Raw genomic sequence first — 22314 nt, forward strand, 5'->3', positions numbered from 1 at the left:
AGTGATGATCCTAACTGACCTTAAACAGGGAATTCTTACTTGGATTAAATGTCAGGAATTGTGAAAAACTGAGTTTAAATGTACTTGCCTAAGGTGTATGTAAACTTCCGACTTCAACTGTACATCATGTGGCACTCAGGACCCAGTCACTAATGAAAGTTTCAATTTATTACAAGTCATTATAAAACGGGTTGTTTGGATTCTGTTTGTGTTTGTTTGTGTGTGTGTGTGTGTGTGTGTGTGTGTGTGTGTGTGTGTGTGTGCGCGCGCGTGCGTCCGTCCGTGCGGCTGAGGATATTGTGCTGGGCTGTGTGGGAGGGTGTGTGGGGACTCTGGTGTGTTTGTGACAGAGCAGAATTGAGGGCACTTGAGGGATTCTGTTTCTAACTACAAGCAGAAGGTCTCTCTCTCCTCTTTCTTCCCCTCCCTCCCTCACTCTGTCACGCATCTTTTTCTTTCATTCACTCATTTTCCCTTCCATTGCCTTTTTTTGTAATGCATGTCCATCCCTCCCTTCTCTTATTTTCCCCACTTCTCTCCCATTTTCCTCCCTTGTCTGCCTTCCCTTCCCCTCCCTCTCAGGGCTTCTGACATAAAAACACACTTCAGTGAGTGGGACATTTTCCATGATGAAACATTAATGATGTACACAGTTATTTATTCCAAGAAAGAAAGAAAGAAAGAAAGATAATCCATACTACATACATCATGTGGCAATCAGGACCCAGTCACTAATGAACGTTTTAATTTATTACAGAGCATTACGAAACGGGTTGTTTGGATTCTGTTTGTGTTTGTGTGTGTGTGTGCGTTTGTTTCTGTGTGTGTGTGTGTGTGTGTGTGTGTGTGTGTGTGTGTGTGTGCATGATGTGTGTGTGTGTGTGTGTGTGTGTGTGTGTGTGTGTGTGTGCGGCTGAGGGGAATAGTGCTGGGCTGTGTGTGGGAGAGGGTGTGTGGGAGCAGTCGTGTGTTTGTGACAGAGCAGAATTGAGGGCACTTGAGGGAATCTGTTTCTAACTACAAGCAGCAGGTCTCTCTCTCCCTCTCTCTTTCTTTCTCCCCCCTCTCTCTTTCTTTCTCCCCTCCCTCCCTCTCTTACTCTGTCACTCCCGTCTTTCTCTTCCATTGCCTTTGTTTGTACTGCATGTCCATTTACTCTTATTTCCCCTCTTCTCTTCCTTTTTCCTCCCGTCTTCCTTCCCTTCTCCTCCCGTCTTCCTTCCCTTCTCCTCCCTCTCCCCTCCTTCTCAGGGCTTCTGACAAAATAAAAAAACACATCAGAGATTGGGGCATTTTCTCTGGTGAAACATTAATGATGTACACAGTTATTTATTCCAAGAAAGAAAGACAGATAATCCATACTACATACATCATGTGGCAATCAGGACCCAGTCACTAATGAACGTTTCAATTTATTACAACGCATTATAAAACGGTATGTTTGGAATCTGGATGATGATTGGTTGAAAGCAGGGAGTTATAGCACCACAATCCTCGCATTTCACAGGTAATGCCTGTTTTAACAGTTCCATTAGATTTATCAATGCGCATCCACTGTCCCACAGCCCAGCCAATCAATTTATAAAATTCATTCAGTATATATATTAGAATGGATATAAAAGACAGGTAACGGTTGCCTAGCTTTCCTCAATAGCTATCAAATAAAATACTTACTTACAAGCCCTAAACCAACAATGTTGTTTTGCCTGGTATAGAGGTCCTGGATGGCAGGAAGCTTGGCCCCAGTGATGATCTGGGCGGTACGCATTACCCTCTGTAGCGCATTGCGGACGGAAGCCGTGAACCTCGCCAACAGCCAGTGAAATTGCAGGGCGCCAAATTCAAAACGACAGAAATCCCATAATTAAAATTCAATAATCAAAAGTATGAGAAGTATGAGAAAAAGTATGAGAAATGGAGCAGAGATGGCTAGAAAGCCGGTGACGCCGATCGCCGAATGCCGCCCGAATAAGGAGAGGAGCCGATTTCGGCGGAAATCGTGACAGCACCACACTGTCAGGTCTCTGACCTCCTCCCTATGGGCTATCTCATCGTTGTCGGTGATCAGGCCTACCACCGTTGTGTCGTCAGCAAACTTAATGATGGTATTGGAGTCGTGCTTGGCCACGCAGTCATGGGTGAACAGAGAGAAAAGCAGGGGACTAAGCATGCACCCCTGAGGGGCCCCCGTGTTAAGGATCAGCGTGGCAGATGTGATGCTACCTACCCTTACCACCTGGGGGCGGCCGGTCAGGAAGTCCAGGATCCAGTTCCAGAGCCAGGTGTTAAGTTCCAGGATCCTTAGCTTAGTGAGGAGCTTTGAGGACACTATGGTGTTGAACGCTGAGCTGTAGTCAATGAACAGCATTCTCACGTAGGTGTTCCTTTTGTCCAGGTGGAAAAGAGCAGTGTGGAGTGCAATAGAGATTGCATCATCTGTAGATCTGTTGGGGCGCTATGCAAATTTGGGTGGGTCTAGGGTTCCTGGGATAATGATGTTGATATGAGCCATGACCAGCCTTTCAAAGCACTTCATGGCTACAGACGTGAGTGCTACAGATCGGTAGTCACTTAAGGCAGGTTACCTTGGTGTTCTTGGGCACACAGGGATTATGGTGGTCTGCTTGAAACATGTAGGTATTGTAGACTTGGTCAGGGACAGGTTGAAAATGTCAGCAAAGACACTTGATAGTTAGTCAGGACCAGTGGTATAAAGTACTTAAGTAAAAATACTTTAATGTACTACTTAATTAGTGTAATGGGGTATCTGTACTTTGCTATTCATATTTTGGACAACTTTTACTATTACTTCACTACATTCCTAAAGAAAATATTATATTTTTACTCAATACATTTTCCCTGACAACCCAAAGTACTTGTTACATTTTGAGTGCTGAGCAGGACAGGACATTTATTTTATATATTTTTTATTTTATTTTATTTCACCTTTATTTAACCAGGTAGGCTAGTTGAGAACAAGTTCTCATTTGCAACTGCGACCTGGCCAAGATAAAGCATAGCAGTGTGAACAGACAACACAGAGTTACACATGGAGTAAACAATTAACCAGTCAATAACACAGTAGAAAAAAAGGGGAGTCTATATACATTGTGTGCAAAAGGCATGAGGAGGTAGGCGAATAATTACAATTTTGCAGATTAACACTGGAGTGATAAATGATCAGATGGTCATGTACAGGTAGAGATATTGGTGAGCAAAAGAGCAGAAAAGTAAATAAATAAAAACAGTATGGGGATGAGGTAGATAAAAATGGGTGGGCTATTTACCGATAGACTATGTACAGCTCCAGCGATCGGTTAGCTGCTCAGATAGCAGATGTTTGAAGTTGGTGAGGGAGATAAAAGTCTCCAACTTCAGCGATTTTTGCAATTCGTTCCAGCCACAGGCAGCAGAGAACTGGAATGAAAGGCGGCCAAATGAGGTGTTGGCTTTAGTGATGATCAGTGAGATACACCTGCTGGAGCGCGTGCTACGGATGGGTGTTGCCATCGTGACCAGTGAACTGAGATAAGGCGGAGCTTTACCTAGCATGGACTTGTAGATGACCTGGAGCCAGTGGGTCTGGCGACGAATATGTAGCGAGGGCCAGCCGACTAGAGCATACAAGTCGCAGTGGTGGGTGGTATAAGGTGCTTTAGTGACAAAACGGATGGCACTGTGATAAACTGCATCCAGTTTGCTGAGTAGAGTGTTGGAAGCAATTTTGTAGATGACATCGCTGAAGTCGAGGATCGGTAGGATAGTCAGTTTTACTAGGGTAAGTTTGGCGGCGTGAGTGAAGGAGGCTTTGTTGCGGAATAGAAAGCCGACTCTTGATTTGATTTTCGATTGGAGATGTTTGATATGAGTCTGGAAGGAGAGTTTACAGTCTAGCCAGACACCTAGGTACTTATAGATGTCCACATATTCAAGGTCGGAACCATCCAGGGTGGTGATGCTGGTCAGGCGTGCGGGTGCAGGCAGTGAACGGTTGAAAAGCATGCATTTGGTTTTACTAGCGTTTAAGAGCAGTTGGAGGCCACGGAAGGAGTGTTGTACGGCATTGAAGCTCGTTTGGAGGTTAGATAGCACAGTGTCCAAGGACGGTTCTCTTATGAAGAGAACAAGTGGTCGTCCCTACTGTCTATGACCTGTTGGACTCACAAATCACAAAATGCATCTTTTGTAAGTAATGTCTGAGTGTTGAAGTGTGTCCCTGGCTATCCATATATTTTAAATACACGGATTTTGAAATTATTTATAATTATACTTTTACTTTTGATTATTAAGTATATTTACAACCAAATACTTTTAGACTTTTTTGCAAGCAGTATTTTACTCAGTGACTTTCACTTTTCCTTAAATAAAATAAAAAATCCTCAGCAATCTGAACGCAATAATGACAAAGCAAAAACTGGCTTTCAGTTTACCTGTGGTAAATTAAATTGATTAGACATGACTTGGAAAGGCACACACCAGGTACCAAAACATTTCTGCAGCATTCAAGGTCCCCAAGAACACAGTGGCCTCCATTATTCTTTATTTATTTTTTTGTACTGTGACCCCTTTTTCTCCCCAGTTTCGTGATCTCTAATTGGTAGTTACAGTCTTGTCCCTACTCTGCAACTTCCCTACACGACCCTGCCAAGCCGCACTGCTTCTTGAAACACTCCTCGTGTAACCCGGAAGCCAGCCGCACCAATGTGTCGGAGGAAACACCGTCCAGCTGGCGACCGAAGTCAGCATGCAGGCCTCCATCATTCTTAAATGTAAGAAGTTTGGAACCAACAAGACTCTTCCTAGAGCTGGCTGGGAGGCCAAACTTAGCAACCAGGGGAGAAGGGCCTTGGTCACAGAAGTGACCAAGAACCGATGGTCTCTCTGACAGAGCTCTAGAGTTCCTCTGTGGAGATGGGAGAACCTTCCAGAAGGACAACCATCTATGCAGCACTCCACCAATCAGGCCTTTATGGTAGAGTGGCCAGACGGAAGCCACTACTCAGTAAAAGGCACATGACAGCACGCTTGGAGTTTAAATGTCAAATTTTGAAGTGGTTCCAAACTTCCAATTTCAGGTTTAGTCATTAACTCCATATTTTTAAGGTTAGGGATAAGTTCAGGCATTAACTCCATATTTTTAAAGTTAGGGATAAGTTCAGGCATTAACTCCAAATTCGTAAGGTTAAGGTGAGGGTTAAGGCTTGGGATAGGCTTAAAACAAAAATAACTTTCTATTGCTGGATTCAAACTTGCAACCTTTGGAATCAGATGCTTAACAACATCCTAGCAAAACCGAAACCTACTTGAAGGTTACAGCGAACACTGTTGCCCCTAGTAGAGAGTTTTCACATCTTCTCCGACAGCATACTGACTTTTGTCATGGGTGACCTTGCTGGTACATAAACCCAGGTTTTCTAATGCTATGTGTTGGACCAAATCAAATCAAATCAAATTTTATTTGTCACATACACATGGTTAGCAGATGTTAATGCGAGTGTAGCGAAATGCTTGTGCGACTAGTTCCGACAATGCAGTAATAACCAACAAGTAATCTAACCTAACAATTTCACAACAACTACCTTATACACACAAGTGTAAAGGGATGAAGAATATGTAAATAAAGATATATGAATGAGTGATGGTACAGAATGGCATAGGCAAGATGCAGTAGATGGTATCGCGTACAGTATATACATGAGAAGAGTAATGTAGGGTATGTAAACATATAAAAGTGGCATTGTTTAAAGTGGCTAGTGATACATGTATTACATAAAGATGGCCAGATGCAGTAGATGGTATTAGTCCAATATATACATATGAGATGGGTAATGTAGGGTATGTAAACATTATATTAAGTGGCATTGTTGAAAGTGGCTAGTGATACAATTTTTTACATCAATTTTTCCAATATTAAAGGGGCTGGAGTTGAGTCAGTATATTGGCAGCAGCCACTCAATGTTAGTGGTGGCTGTTTAACAGTCTGATGGCCTTGAGATAGAAGCTGTTTTTCAGTCTCTCGGTCCCTACTTTAATGCACCTGTACTGACCTCGCCTTCTGGATGATAAAGGTGTTGTCAGTACAGTTGCATCAAAGCGATATTGGCACATCCCAGAAGAAGCAGTCCTCCATAGGAATGAATAGAATTCTACAGTATTTCAATTTAATGTTTCAAGGACAAAATTACAGTCACATTAGAACATTTTAATAAATTATTCTTTAAGGAAAATGTGGGGAAGTGCCAAGATGGAGGTGCGGAGGCTTCCAAAGTGCACCCCTGGTCAGCCATCTAGTGTATATATAAATAATTGGTCATAACATGAGAATAAAACCCTTTCCTGCTGTCAAATGACCAAAGCACCCTCTAGTTACCTCATGAGTGGAATGTTCTAAATATTTTTCATAATTTCATAATTAATAAACATTTCAACTCTATGTCTGGCATGGTACAGGTGTCTTCTTTTTTTAAAGTCTGTACCATGTGTGAGAGGTGTATACTTTCGTTTCGAAGTAGTTTTGTTTAAGACTACCAAGCAACACTCTGTGTGACCCTGATTTTCCCACTGCAGTAATATTAACGACCAGCCTGTTTGGTTAGCAACTTAAGAAGCTCTTAAGAAGCTCAGAAATAACAAATAATTTTTGCCCGGACTCTATTGTCTGGTGGAAGGATGAAATAAAACGAACGTACTCAGTAAAATAAAGTTTTTAAGTAAAACATGTCGATAATCTTTTTTAAATATGTTGGCAACCATTTTATAAACGCAATAAGCTCCTCGAACCTGTGAATTATCGTTTTATGAAATAAATAAGGCCCTAGAACCTGGGAATTACCCGTGGCTTTGCCTCGGACCTAAGAACAGCCCTTGGTCGGGAGTTATCGCATGACAATCCCGGGGTTCTCATGTCTTATTACTGTACTTAAATATACATTTAGCTAACAACCAACTGCACACTAACAGGCTGACCACACCACTCACGTTACGCGTGCGAGCGAGCGTAAAATAAATGTACACATACATGTTATTCAATCATTGCATCCACACCGCTCATACGCGTCAATGAGCAACTGTGTAGCCAGGCGCTAAAGTAGAACTTGGTTCTATTTGTGATGTGTGATACGCTGCAAGTCCCGCCTCTCCCGTCTCATCATTGGTTTTTAGGAGCATATACCCACGTGGGTGATTGAAAGATGAACTGAGGTCCACACTCCAGTCCAGGTGGTGGTGATGCACCTTAAAATTGGTTGCCAACCGCCGTATAAAGTCCAAAGAACAAGAAGAAGCCTGAAGGAGGAGAGATTACTAGAAACAATCTCAGTTTATCCTTTTATCTGTGGATTAATTGTCGGAGAAGAGGATCTTGTGCATTTCAGGTAAAACAACAACCCAATGTTTATATCCCAGGATAATTAGCTAGCAACAGCAAGACAGCTAGCTAAATTGCCATAAATGTTCAATGCTTTTCGACCTGTCCCCAAATTAATATAGTTTGTTCAGAGTTAGTTTTGATCATTCAACCTGCGTGTCCTGATCTCGTCTGGTGTGGGTGGACAAAATCAACATGCGCACGATGGCACACGTGCACGCACTGTGTAGTCATTATGTAAGGTGTTGATTTATCATAAAACACTTTGAAACCTACCACCAGCTAATGTTTCCATTTATCACACATAGTAATACATCTACTATCAATCCCACACTGGGCTGCAGATTAGTTGTAGAGACCTAGGTTTCAGATTGGTTGTACTGTATATTGGTTGTAGGGAGGTCTCAGGGTGGTTGTAGATGATTGGTTGGTATTACACAGACAGCTGAAGACAAATTCAGTGTAATGTATGACTGTGGTGTGACCTGGACTACATCAACAGGACATTCCCATTATTCTACTGAGCAATTTGAATACAGTGTTGACTTGACATGACAACGAATGAAAAAGGCAGGGAGGCGTTCATAGAATTAGGAATTAAAATACTAATAGGATCTCATTGGAGGTGTTATTGTGGCAGGGTAGGAACCAAAGTGTTGGTCAGTGTTTCCCAGGCGAGTGGGACCCTATAATCTTTGGCTACATTAAATGTTTTCTCTTACTTCATGTAATAGCTAACATATTCATTTTTCACCTATTCCTCTCTAATTTAGAAAAAGATTGTTGCACAAACAACATGCTGATTTAGGCAAACACCAGCCCTGGTATCAGGCTGTATGACCTAGCTATGTTTGCTCTGACTCAGTAAGATACACAAACTAATAGTGTAATTATAGAGCGCTTGTGGATTTATATTAAGAAGAAAAGTGGAAGCAACATCATTGTCATCAACATATTGCTGAATCTTGACCATGACAATGGAGATTGAAGAGTGAACAGTCTCCAAATTATCTCGTGGTTGAGCAACAACAACTGCACTCCTTAAGTGACAGAGGGCAGAGATTGTTGAGAGAAAGGGAGAGGTTCGACTCAGGCAGCAGAATAAACTATAAAAATGGAGTGACATCACATTTAACAAACCAAACATTTAAAAACTGTTACAGAAGGTAAAGTAAAAACTCAAACCGGTCCATGCATCAATACCGGTACAGAGTAAAATACGGTACACTGCCCAGCCCCAGAGTCGACTGAGCTACATCTCTACCCCCACATAGTCTAGTGAGCTATATCTCTACCCCCACATAGTCTAGTGAGCTGTACCTCTAACCCGCACATAGTATAGTGAGCTGTACCTCTAACCCCCACATAGTCTAGTGAGCTATACCTCTACCCCCACATAGAGTCGAGTGAGCTATACCTCTACCCCCACATAGAGTCTAGTGAGCATTATCTCTACCCCAACATAGAGTCGAGTGAGCTATACCTCTACCCCCACATAGAGTCTAGTGAGCTATACCTCTACCCCAACATAGAGTCTAGTGAGCTATACCTCTACCTCAACATAGAGTCTAGTGAGCTATACCTCTACCCCAACATAGAGTCTAGTGAGCTATACCTCTACCCCAACATAGAGTCTAGTGAGCTATACTTGTAACCCCACATAGTCTAGTGAGCTATACCTCTACCCCAACATAGAATCTGGTGAGCTATATCTCCACCCCCACATCATCTAGTGAGCTATATCTCTACCCTCACATAGTCTAGTGAGCTATACCTCTACCCCACATAGAGTCTAGTGAGCTATATCTCTACCCCCACATAGAGTCTAGTGAGCTGTATCTCTACCCCCACAAAGTCTAGTTAGCTATACATCTATCCACACATACAGTTGAGTTAGCTATACCTCTACCCACACATAGAGTCTAGTGAACTATATCTCTACCCACACATAGAGTCTAGTGAGCTATATCTCTAACCCCATAGTCTAGTGAGCTATATATATCTACCCCACACATAGTCTATTGAGCTATACCTCTACCCCCAAATATAGTCTAGTGAGCTGTATCTCTACCCCACATATGGTCTAGTGAGATATACCTCTACCCCCACACAGTCTAGTGAGCTTTATCTCTACCCCACAGAGTCTAGTGAGCTATATCTCTACCCACACATAGAGTCTAGTGAGATGTATCTCTACCCCACAATTAGGTTCTAGTGAGATGTATCTCTACCCCACAATTAGAGTCTATTGAGCCGTATCTCTACCCCCACATAGAGTCTAGTGAGCCGTATCTCTACCCCCACATAGAGTCTAGTGAGCCGTATCTCTACCCCCACATAGAGTCTAGTGAGCTATATATCTACCACATATGGTCTACTGAGCTATATCTCTACCCCACACATAGAGTCTAGTAGGCTGTATCTCTACCCCCACATAGAGTCTAGTGAGCTATATCTCTACCCCACACAGTCTAGTAGGCTGTATCTCTACCCCCACATAGAGTCAAATGAGCTATATCTCTACCCCACACATAGATTCTAGTGAGCTGTATCTTTACCCCCACATAGAGCCTTGTGAGCTATATCTCTACCCCACACATAGCCTAGTGAGCTGTATCTCTACCCCCACATAGTCTAGTGAGCCGTATCGCTACCCCACAATTAGGTTCTAGTGAGCTATATCTCTACCCCCACATGGATTCTAGTGAGCTATATCTCTACCCCCACATGGATTCTAGTGAGCATTATCTCTACCCCCAAATAGGGTCTAGTGAGCTACATCTCTAACCCACGTAGAGTCTAGTGAGCTTTATTTCTACCCCCACATAGAGTCTAGTAGGCTGTATCTCTACCCTCACATAGAGTCAAATGAGCTGTATCTCTACCCCACACATAGATTCTTGTGAGCTGTATCTCTACCCCACACATAGATTATTGTGAGCTGTATCTCTACCCCACACATAGAGTCTAGTGAGCTGTATCTCTACCCCACATAGAGTCAAATGAGCTGTATCTCTACCCTCACATAGAGTCTAGTAGGCTGTATCTCTACCCCCACATAGAGTCAAATGAGCTGTATCTCTACCCCCACATAGAGTCTAGTGAGCTGTATCTCTACCCCCACATAGAGTCTAGTGAGCTGTATCTCTACCCCCACATAGAGTCAAATGAGCTGTATCTCTACCCTCACATAGAGTCTAGTGAGCTATATCTCTACCCCCACATAGAGTCAAATGAGCTGTATCTCTACCCTCACATAGTCTAGTGAGCTGTATCTCTACCCCCACATAGAGTCAAATGAGCTGTATCTCTACCCTCACATAGAGTCTAGTGAGCTGTATCTCTACCCCACATAGAGTCAAATGAGCTGTATCTCTACCCTCACATAGAGTCTAGTGAGCTGTATCTCTACCCCCACATAGAGTCAAATGAGCTGTATCTCTACCCTCACATAGAGTCTAGTGATCTATATCTCTACCCTCACATAGAGTCTAGTGAGCTGTATCTCTACCCCCACATAGAGTCTAGTGAGCTTTATCTCTAACCCACGTAGAGTCTAGTGAGCTTTATCTCTACCCCACAATTAGGTTCTAGTGAGATGTACAGTGCCTTGCGAAAGTATTCGGCCCCCTTGAACTTTGCGACCTTTTGCCACATTTCAGGCTTCAAACATAAAGATATAAAACTGTATTTTTTTGTGAAGAATCAACAACAAGTGGGACACAATCATGAAGTGGAACGACATTTATTGGATATTTCAAACTTTTTTAACAAAAAAAAGGCGTGCAAAATTATTCAGCCCCTTTACTTTCATGAGCGTGGAGGGAGTGAATCAATACTACTTCTATCCAACCACATTGGTCTGTGGGGAGAGACAGAGACAGAGAGAGACAGAGAGGGAGACCAAGAGACAGAGGTGGAAAAATACAACGAAAGGGTGTAGGGACTGAGGCGCCCAGAATTACAGAGTGTTACAGACACTCATCTCAACAGTTCCTTGGAGACTACTTCATTACTGGCTCTCCCTCACACTCTCTCCCTGTCCCACTCTCTAACACATACCCTCCCTGTCCCTCCCTCTCGCTCTCCCTCCCTCCACCTGACTGTCGCTAATTCACAAGTTTCACAATACATTTCCCATTATTATGCATAATCATTTTCCCTTCTCCCTTTCCCCTATCTCTCTCTCTCACACACACACACACACACACACACACACACACACACACACACACACACACACACACACACACACACACACACACACACACACACACACACACACACACAAACAGTTAGCTATGTGAGTAGAATGGTGATGCCACTGATATAGTCTGGACTCTGGACAATGTCACAGCTCATAATTAGCTATGTATGACAGTAAAGGTGACAGTATCATCTCAAAAGGCGGTTTACTTTCAGTAAACTTTTGGGTTACTTTCCCCTTAAAAGGAAGATGACAAAAAGGTTCCATCAAATGCATTTTGGTGTATTATCATAGTGGTCTCTGACGTGTGGTCAGAATCACTCAGGTGGAACAAACATAAACTTTTTTCAATGCTGAAATGAATGTAATTGAGAAAGGAGTCGTAATGTATTTTTTCCACAAACATCCTTTATTTCAACGTAATCCAAGAAGTAATCATCTAGTTTTTCAAAGTATTTGTAATCTGATTAAAATATGTTTGCTCGTAATGTAACCATTTTTTTGTAATCAGTTTACATGTAATCGATTATTCCCAACCCTGGCAGTCAAAATAACACCCCTCAGACAAAAATGTGGCAAATATTGTATTGCATAATACTGGGCTGTTAGTTGACAATGACCTAATGGTTGTTGTAGTGGTTTGAAATTCTTCACCAGAGCCTACAGGAAAACAGACATCCAGACAGTCATTATTGTGCTATTTTTACTCCAGTGTCATATTCATATTCCCCACAGTTTTCCATTGTGAGTTATATAGTCTAGCTATGTTTGGCTAACCTGTTCAAGCACCCAGGCATTACACAGCAAAAACACTGGGCTGGCTATTGAGACAATAATTACAATGACCTCATGGTTGTTGTGGTTTGCAGTAAATAACCAGTGTCGAGACTGGCTGGTCGTAATAGTGAATGGAGAATAGTCTCTGTTTTCCACTGTGAGTTGGCTCTGTGATCTAGTTCTGCTTGACTAGCCCAGTCAAGGTCAGTTCCCCCAGCCAGACCATTTGGTCGTTGGCCCTTCAGCATAGGCACTGCCCGAGTGGCCACACAGTCTAAGCACGGTTGGCAGTGCTGAATCATAGAAAATATTTTGTTGGATGCAAGCTAGTGTGGGGAAGAGGGTGCGAGGGAGAATGTGTGATGGGCAAGAGAGAACACAATCGACAGAGAGATATGAAATCTGAGCCAAAGCACTCTCTCTCTCTCTCTATCTATCTATCTAGACTCACTGAGCACAGACGTCAATTCAACATCTTTTCCACATTGGTTCAATGTAATTTAATTGAAGTGACGTGGAAACAACATTGATTCAACCAGTGTGTACCCAGTGGGGACCCTGCTGCATGTCTCCATGTGGGGATGGGATGTTTCCTCTCTGACTTAGTGAATATACTGAGGAGACACATCACGAAGTCTGCTATAAGATGCTATTAGATGATGTGTATGCTAAGACTTCACTGCCTCCCTTATTCACTTTATTTCTCTTTAGTCTAATGTATTTATTTCCCTGGGTATATCAGATACCATAGGAATGTCTGTGGTCTTTTATTGTAAATGCTCTCTCTCCCTCTGTTCTCTTTCCAGAGATGTTGGAGTCCAATAACTTGGTGACATTTGAGGGCCTGGCCAATAGCTCAGCTTACCACACGTTCCTATTGGATGAGGAGAAGGGTCGTCTGGTGGTGGGAGCCAAGGACCACATATTCTCCTTCAACCTGCTCAACATCAGCAGAGACCTGGCACAGGTACTGTACGCCTTATAATACATCATAACCTGGTCAATTCAGCAGTCATTTGGGACAGGTACTATACTGAACATATAATACAGATATAACCTATTTATGATGCAATATAACCTAGTTCACATCTGCAGATCCCTGGCACAGGTACTGTACACCTTATAATACATTAATAACTATCTATGATACATTACAACCAAGTCAACATCAGCAGAGTCCTTGCAACGGGAGCTGTTACATTTGGTCAATATCAACACACTTTTAAATACAATACATTATGAACAAATATGAAAATGCTCTGGAGAATAGCGTCTGCTAAATTACTAAAATGTTAAATGGCGCTGACGGACAGGGCTGCAGTGTTTCTAGCTCTTAGGAAACTTTGCAGTATTTTTTGTGTTATTTCTTACATTATTAGCCCAGGAAATGTTTTGTGTTATGACGTACAGCCAGGAAGAACTTTTGGAAATTCGAGAGGCGGTAACTCACCAGCATTATGACCAGGAATTTGACTTTCCTGAATCGGAACCTTTGTTCGTACCCTTCAGGGCAATTGAACTGATTCCAGAGTCTGTTCCAAAACACTGCAGGTGGAAAAAAGGTACTGGGAGAGGACTTTTAGTCCGATTCAGGAGGTGCGCACACCACCCACTGCTTCCGATTATGTTACTCGCTATTGTTCAGTCTCTGGATAACAAAGTTCACGAGCTCAGGGTGAGGATTTCCTTCCAGAGAGACATCAGGGATTGTAACATACTCTGTTTCCACGGAAGCATGGCTCTCGCAGGATATACTGTCTGAGTCCGTTCAGACAGTTGGGTTCTCAGTTCATTGCGCATAGAGGAATAAATATCTCTCTGGGAAGAAGAAGGGTGGTGGTGTATTTTTTATGATTACTACTTATGGTGTGATTGTGATAACATACAGGAACTCAAGTCCTTTTGCTCACCTGACCTAGAACACCTCACAATCAAATGTCGACCGTATTACCTCTCAAGAGAATTATCTTCGGTTATAGTCACAGCCGTGTATATTCCCCCTCAAGCCAATACCACGACGGCCCTCAAAGAACTTCACAAAACGTTATGCAAACTGGAAACCACATATCCTGAGGCTGCCTTTATTGTAGCTGTGGATTTTAACAAAGCAAATTTGAGGAAAACATTACAGAAGTTCTATCAACACATTGACTGTAGTACTCTCGCTGCTAAAACACTCAACCACTGCTACTCCAACTTCCGGGATGCCTACTCCATTCCTATAGGCAGAATCTCAAACAGGAAGTATCTGTGCTAAGGTCTATTCAACGCTGGTCTGACCAATCGGAATCCATGCTTCAAGATTGTTTTGATCACACGGACTGGGATATGTTCCGGGTAGCCTCCGAGAACAACATAGACAAATACACTGATACGGTGACTGAGTTTATCAGGAAGTGTATAGGAGATATTGTACCCACTGTGAATACTAAAACCTACCCTAACCAGAAACCATGGATAGATGGTAGCATGCGAACCATTGCATTTAACCATGGCAAGGTGACTGGGAATATGGCTGAATACAAACAGTGTAGTTATTCCCTCCATAAGGCAAACGTCAGTTGAGAGACAAAGTGGAGTCGCAATTCAACGGCTCAGACACGAGACATATGTGACAGGGTCAATGGTGTTCCTATACCCAAGAAGGCAAAGATAACTGAACTAAATAACTATCGCCCCACAGCACTCACTTCTGTCATCATGAAGTGCTTTGAGAGACTAGTCAAAGATTATATCACCTCTATCTTAACTGACACCCTAGACCCACTTCAATTTGCTTACCTCCCCAATAGAGCCACAAATGATGCAATCACCATCGCACTGCACACTGCCCTATCCCATCTGGACAAGAGGAATACCTATGTAAGAATGCTGTTCATTGACTATAGCTCAGCATTCAACACTATAGTACCCTCCAAGCTCATCATTAAGCTCGAGGCCCTGGGTCTGAACTCCGCCCTGTGCAACTGGGTCCTGGACTTCCTGACAGGCTGCCCCCAGGTGGTGAAGGTAGGAAACAATACCGCCACTTCGCTGATCCTCAACACTGGTGCCCCATAAGGATGCATGTTCAGCCCCCTCCTGTACTCCCTGTTCACCCATGACTGCGTGGCCACGCACGCCTCCAACTCAATCATCAAGTTTGCAGACGACACAACAGTAGTAGGCCTGACTACCAACAATGACAAGACAGCCTATTGGGAGGAAGTGAGGGCCCTGGGAGTGTGGTGCCAGGAAAATAACCTCCCAACCAATGTCAACAAACCTAAGGAGCTGATTGTGGACTTCAGGAAACAGCAGAGGGAGCGCCCCCCTATCCACATCGATGGGACCGCAGTGGAGAAGGTGGAAAGGAAAACTTCAAGTTCCTTGGCGTACACATCACTGACAAACCAAAATAGTCCACCAACACAGACAATGTGATGTAGAAGGCGCAACAGAGCCTCAGCAGGCTGAATAAATGTGGCTTGTTACCTAAAACCCTCACAAACCTTTACAGATGCACAATCGAGAGCTTTCTGTCGGGCTGTATAACAGCCTAGTACGGCAACTGCACCACCGGTGGCACCCGATGTCACAGGAAGGCCAAAGATCATAAACAACCACCCAAGCCACTGACTGTTCACCCTGCTATCATCCGGACAGCGAGGTCAGTACAGGTACATCAAAGCTGGGACTGAAAAACAGTTTTCATCTCAAATCAAATCAAATCAAAATTATTTGTCACATACACATGGTTAGCAGATGTTAATGCGAGTGTAGCGAAATGCTTGTGCTTCTAGTTCCGACAATGCAGTAATAACCAACAAGTAATCTAACCTAACAATTCCAGAACTACTACCTTATACACACAAGTGTAAAGGGATAAAGAATATGTACATGAAGATATATGAATGAGTGATGGTACAGAATGGCATAGGCAAGATGCAGTAGATGGTATCGAGTACAGTATATACATATGAGATGAGTAATGTAGGGTATGTAAACAAAGTGGCATAGTTTAAAGTGGCTAGTGAAACATGTATTACATAAAGATAAAGATGCAGTAGATGATATAGAGTACAGTATATACATATACATATGAGATGAGTAATGTAGGGTATGTAAATATTACATTAAGTAGCATTGTTTAAAGTCGCTAGTGATATATTTTACATCAATTTCCATCAATTCCCATTATTAAAGTGGCTGGAGTTGAGTCAGTGTGTTGGCAGCAGCCACTCAATGTTAGTGGTGGCTGTTTAACAGTCTGATGACCTTGAGATAGAAGCTGTTTTTCAGTCTCTCGGTCCCTGCTTTAATGCACCTGTACTGACCTCGCCTTCTGGATGATAGTGGGGTGAACAGGCAGTGGCTCGGGTGGTTGTTTTCCTTGATGATCTTGATGGCCTTCCTGTGACATCGGGTGGTGTAGGTGTCCTGGAGGGCAGGTAGTTTGCCCCCGGTGATGTGTTGTGTAGACCTCACTACCCTCTGGAGAGCCTTACGGTTGTGGGCGGAGCAGTTTCCGTACCAGGCGGTGATACAGCCCGACAGGATGCTCTCAGTTGTGCATCTGTAGAAGTTTGTGAGTGCTTTTGGTGACAAGCCGCATTTCTTCAGCCTCCTGAGGTTGAAGAGGCGCTGCTGCACCTTCTTCACGACGCTGTCTGTGTGGGTGGACCAATTCAGTTTGTCCGTGATGTGTACGCCGAGGAACTTAAAACTTACTAGCCTCTCCACTACTGTCCCATCGATGTGGATAGGGGGGTGCTCCCTCTGCTGTTTCCTAAAGTCCACAATCATCCCCTTTGTTTTGTTTTGTTGACGTTGAGTGTGAGGTTATTTTCCTCGGTTACACTCCGAGGGCCCTCACCTCCTCCCTGTAGGCCGTCTTGTCGTTGTTGGTAAACAACCGCAAACTTGATGATTGAGTTGGAGGCGTGCATGGCCACGCAGTTGTGGGTGAACAGGGAGTACAGGAGAAGGCTCAGAACGCATCCTTGTGGGGCCCCAGTGTTGAGGATCAGTGGGGTGGAGATGTTGTTACCTACCCTCACCACCTTGGGGGCGGCCCGTCAGGAAGTCCAGTACCCAGTTGCACAGGGCTGGGTTGAGACCCAGGGTCTCGAGCTTGATGACGAGTTTGGAGGGTACTATGGTGTTAAATGCTGAGCTGTTGTCGATGAACAGCATTCTCACATAGGTATTCCTCTTGTTCAGATGGGTTAGGGCAGTGTGCAGTGTGGTTGAGATTGCATCGTCTGTGGACCTTTTTGGGCGGTAAGCAAATTGGAGTGGGTCTAGGGTGTCAGGTAGGGTAGAGGTGATATGGTCCTTGACTAGTCTCCCAAAGCACTTCATGATGACGGAAGTGAGTGCTACGGGGCGGTAGACGTTTAGCTCAGTTACCTTAACTTTCTTGGGAACAGGGACAATGGTGGCCCTCTTGAAGCATATGGGAACAGCAGACTGGGATAAGGATTGATTGAATATGTCCGTAAACACACCAGCAAGCTGGTCTGCGCATGCTCTGAGGACGCGGCTGGGGATGCCGTCTGGGCCAGCAGCATTGCGAGGGTAAACACGTTTAAATGTTTTACTCACTTCGGCTGCAATGAAGGAGAGTCCGCAGGTTTTGGTTGCGGGCCGTGTCAGTGGCGCTGTATTGTCCTCAAAGCGGCAAAAAAGTTAGTTAGTCTGCCTGGGAGCAAGACATCCTGGTCCGAGACGGGGCTGGTTTTCTATTTGTAATCCGTGATTGGCTGTAGACCCTGCCACATACCTCTTGTGACTGAGCCGGTGAATTGTGACTCTACTTTGTCTCTATACTGACGCTTAGCTTGTTTGATTGCCTTGCAGAGGGAATAGCTACACTGTTTGTATTTGTCATGTTTCCGGTCACCTTTCCCTGGTTAGAAGCAGTGGTTCGTGCTTTCAGTTTCACGCGAATGCTGCCATCAATCCACGGTTTCTGGTTTGGGAATGTTTTAATTGTTGCTATGGGAACGACATCGTCAATGCACTTTCTAATGAACTCGCTCACCGAATCAGCGTATTCGTCAATGTTGTTGTTGGAAGCAATGCGGAACATATCCCAGTCCACGTGACCGAAGCTGTCTTGAAGCGTGGAATCAGATTGGTCGGACCAGCGTTGAACAGACCTGAGCGCGGGAGCTTCTTGTTTTAGTTTCTGTCTGTAGGCAGGGAGCAACAAAATGGAGTCGTGGTCAGCTTTTCCCGAAAGGAGGGCGGGGGAGGGCCTTATATGCGTCGCGGAAGTTAGAATAGCAATGATCCAAGGTTTTACCAGCCCTGGTTGCGCAATCGATATGCTGATACAATTTAGGGAGTCTTGTTTTCAGATTAGCCTTGTTAAAATCCCCAGCTACAATGAATGCAGCTTCAGGATATAGTGCCTTGCGAAAGTATTTGGCCCCCTTGAACTTTGCGACCCTTTGCCACATTTCAGGCTTCAAACATAAAGATATAAAACTGTATTTTTTGTGAAGAATCAACAACAAGTGGGACACAATCATGAAGTGGAACGACATTTATTGGATATTTCAAACTTTTTTAACAAATCAAAAACTGAAAACTTGGGCGGGGGCGTATCTCAAGGCCATCAGACTGTTAAAAAGCCATCACTAACACATTAGAGGCTGCTGCCCTATATACATTAACTTAAAATCACTGGCCACTTTAATAATGGACCGCTAGTCACTTTAATAATGTTTACATATTTTGCATTACTCATCTCATATGTATATACTGTATTCTATCCTATTCTACTGTATCTTAGTCTATGCCGCTCTGACTTTGCTCGTCCAAATATTTATATATTCTGAATTCCATTCCTTTACTTTAGATTGTGTGTATTGTTAGATATTACTTGTTAGATATTGCTGCACTGTTGGAGCTAGAAACACAAGCATTTTGCTACTCCCGCAATAACATCTACTAAACACATGTATGTGACAAATACACTTTGATTTGATGTCAAATGTAAACACTCTTATACATACAAGTCTGTTTGCAGTCTGTCTGTCTGCATATCTTCCCCAACCCCTGTCAGTCTAAGCCAGTCTCAGCCAGGTATCCAGGGACTCTCTTTCTATAGAGAAATGACTTATGAATAATTCAGACCTGAGCTGTCGCACAGGATCTCACGCTGCGCCAGGCATGTTAGCCGCTCCCTGCACACCTGGATGAATAATAGAGTAAACGGAAACAAAGTGGAGAACAAATCTCATTGTGACTCCTCTACCCCTACCACATATATATACACACGTGAACGTACATACTGTAGGTGCACACAGACACACACACATATATCAACGCAATCTAAAAAATATGCCCCACCTCCGCAAAAAGTACATTTTTAGCGACGCTGCTGGCAGAAGCACCTCAGCTAATGTAAGGAATGTTAGCTGACCAGCTGCTTGGTGAAGATGTTAGGGTTAGAGACTGGTTAAAGTTAGTGTCTGATTTAATGTATCCATGTGTATTGTGTAGTGAAGTATCCTTATCTCTCTGTGTCTGTGTAGATCCCGTGGCCTGCATCCACCTCCAGAAGAGATGAGTGTAAATGGGCAGGGAAGGACCTCATGGTGAGTAGCTACCTCATCTTACCCATCACACATCTCTCGCTCACATAGTCATGCCTTTTACACTATCTCTCCCTCTTGGAGTACTGCCTTTTACACTGTCTCTCCCTCATGGAGTACTGCCTTTAACACTATCTCTCCCTCATGGAGTACTGCCTTTAACACTATCTCTCCCTCATGGAGGACTGCCTTTTACACTATCTCTCCCTCTCGGAGTACTGCCTTTTACACTATCTCTCCCTCTCGGAGTACTGCCTTTTACACTATCTCTCCCTCCTGGAGTACTGCCTTTTACACTGTCTCTCCCTCCTGGAGTACTGCCTTTTACACCATCTCTCCCTCTTGGAGTACTGCCTTTTACACTGTCTCTCCCTCCCGATGTATTGCCTTTTACACTCTCTCTCTCCCTCTTGGAGTACTGCCTTTACACTAGGTCTCCCTCCCAGAGTACTGCCTTTACACTAGCTCTCCCTCCCAGAGTACTGCCTTTTACATTACAGTGTTGGTATAGTCTGTGTTGTCACATGGACAGAAATCTCTGAATCTGATCATAATCCACTGGCCAAGTTAGATACATCACATGACCATAGTCATATAGAGTCCAACCACAGAGAAGTTGACCTAGCCACTGGGATACAGGGTTAACAGTGGACAGCCAATGGGTTTACAGTCACTACTTTCAACACAGAAGCAGTATCCTAACAACAGCTATGGCTTTGTCGAGACATGGGTATTTGTTAGTTGCAAATGCAGCACGGTTTCAGTCCACACAGTCATATGGCATATCACAAGATCATTTATGTGTGTGTTTTCCTTAGTCTAAGAAGAGTCATGTCAATATCAGTGGCACTTCAATACTGTGAGTCTTGCGTGCATGACTAGCTCAGCCATGTACCGTATATTTGTCCTGTATAGTCCTGTATATCTGTCTCAATACAAAGAGTACACTGTGTAAACACCCAAAGAGACACAGTTGCATCTCTCTCCTTCTGACTTTATTCTCAGATACAGCCTGGGGCCATGTGCTGCCTGCAATATAAGATCTTAGCTCCGCTGTATCTGCCTCACTGAGATCACAGGCACAGGGTCAGCTTCTGCTGAGTTTCTATAGGGCTGATTTTGAAGGGCCATCAGGTCTTTTGTGTGTATGTGCGTGTGTTTTCTGTAAACATTCTGGCAGAGATGAACGGGGAGCCCTGAAGGATGGTCTTTGTGTTTGAAGGGCATAGGAGACAAGGAGGAGAGGAAGAAAGACCACAGATGCTCTTTGATGAACTGCAACAAAGACACTTGTGAACATGCCATGGGGAAGACAGTGAAAGAGAAAATTGCTAATTTACTGTACATCTATGAAGAGGGGAGGGTGATACACAGGGCCAGGAAAAATAAAGTTGTGCCAAAAAGTTAGATTACGGGTCTTTACGTCCAAGCTTCGCAAACTGTTACGAAACTTCCATCATACAAACTCTGTTGGTTCAGTGCATGGTTTGGCCAATGGGTTCACACTGTTAAACTTGATCTCACAAAAAACTTTAACACCATTCAAATCACACTCGCGTGAGAAACGTTAACGTTATCTGATCATCAACCAGGTAAACCACCCTGAAATGACAGACACCTCTTCAGATGACAACAAAGGCATATACAATCAACAGAGCTGTTTTCTGTTGGTGACCTACTAAAGGCAGATAAACTTAGTCATGCATTATTTGTGGTTCTTATTTCTCTTGTGATGACATTCATTTTCATATGAGGTCAGGCCTGCTGCCTGCTCAGGCAAGTGCTGACAAATCACGGGGGAAACTGTCTTCACAGCATGGAGACACACACAAACATACACACACACACACACACACACATACACACACACATACACACACACACACACACACACACACTACACAGTAAGCTCAGACGAGGTTACAGTATGTGATACTCATAACATTTTGTTGTTGTGGGACATTTGCTTGTTGGTTGCAGTGCAGTTATGCATTGAAAGTCTTACTGTTGATGTCCATCATAAAAATCTTGGCTGTTTTAATACTCAGATGTCTCTGAGCCTTTCTGATCAGGAATCTGGATTGGAGAGATCATGAGTACACATGGGGAGAGGGAAATGGAGAGAGAGGAGAAGGATGGAGAGAATAAAAGATAACTGAGAATTACAGATTACTGGTCTCAATCTGAACAGCGAGTTGTTGAGTTATTACACAGCACAACAGTCTGGATTATCTCTAAAACACCACAACCGTGACTCACTCAGCTGGCCTTGCCATGATGTCATTTGTACAGTAAAATCAATCAGGGCTGTTCCTTTTCCCAACACTGTTATTCATATGTAGATCAGGTCATTCCTAAATATTCCTGGAAAAGTACTT

The 22314-nt window shown here is 43.5% G+C and overlaps 1 protein-coding gene across 1 annotated transcript in view; it reads left to right on the top strand.

The window, feature by feature from the left end:
• Positions 1-22314, top strand: part of LOC112218613 (semaphorin-3ab) — a 55734-nt gene that overhangs the window by 17222 nt on the left and 16198 nt on the right. Inside the window, exons 2-3 of the mRNA XM_024379552.2 lie at positions 13157-13317; positions 19877-19939. Coding sequence (XP_024235320.2) covers positions 13157-13317; positions 19877-19939 — 224 coding nt within the window. The remainder of the gene's footprint in view (positions 1-13156; positions 13318-19876; positions 19940-22314) is intronic.

The sequence above is a fragment of the Oncorhynchus tshawytscha genome, linkage group LG19, assembly GCF_018296145.1.
Source record: "Oncorhynchus tshawytscha isolate Ot180627B linkage group LG19, Otsh_v2.0, whole genome shotgun sequence".
Lineage (NCBI taxonomy): Eukaryota > Metazoa > Chordata > Actinopteri > Salmoniformes > Salmonidae > Oncorhynchus > Oncorhynchus tshawytscha.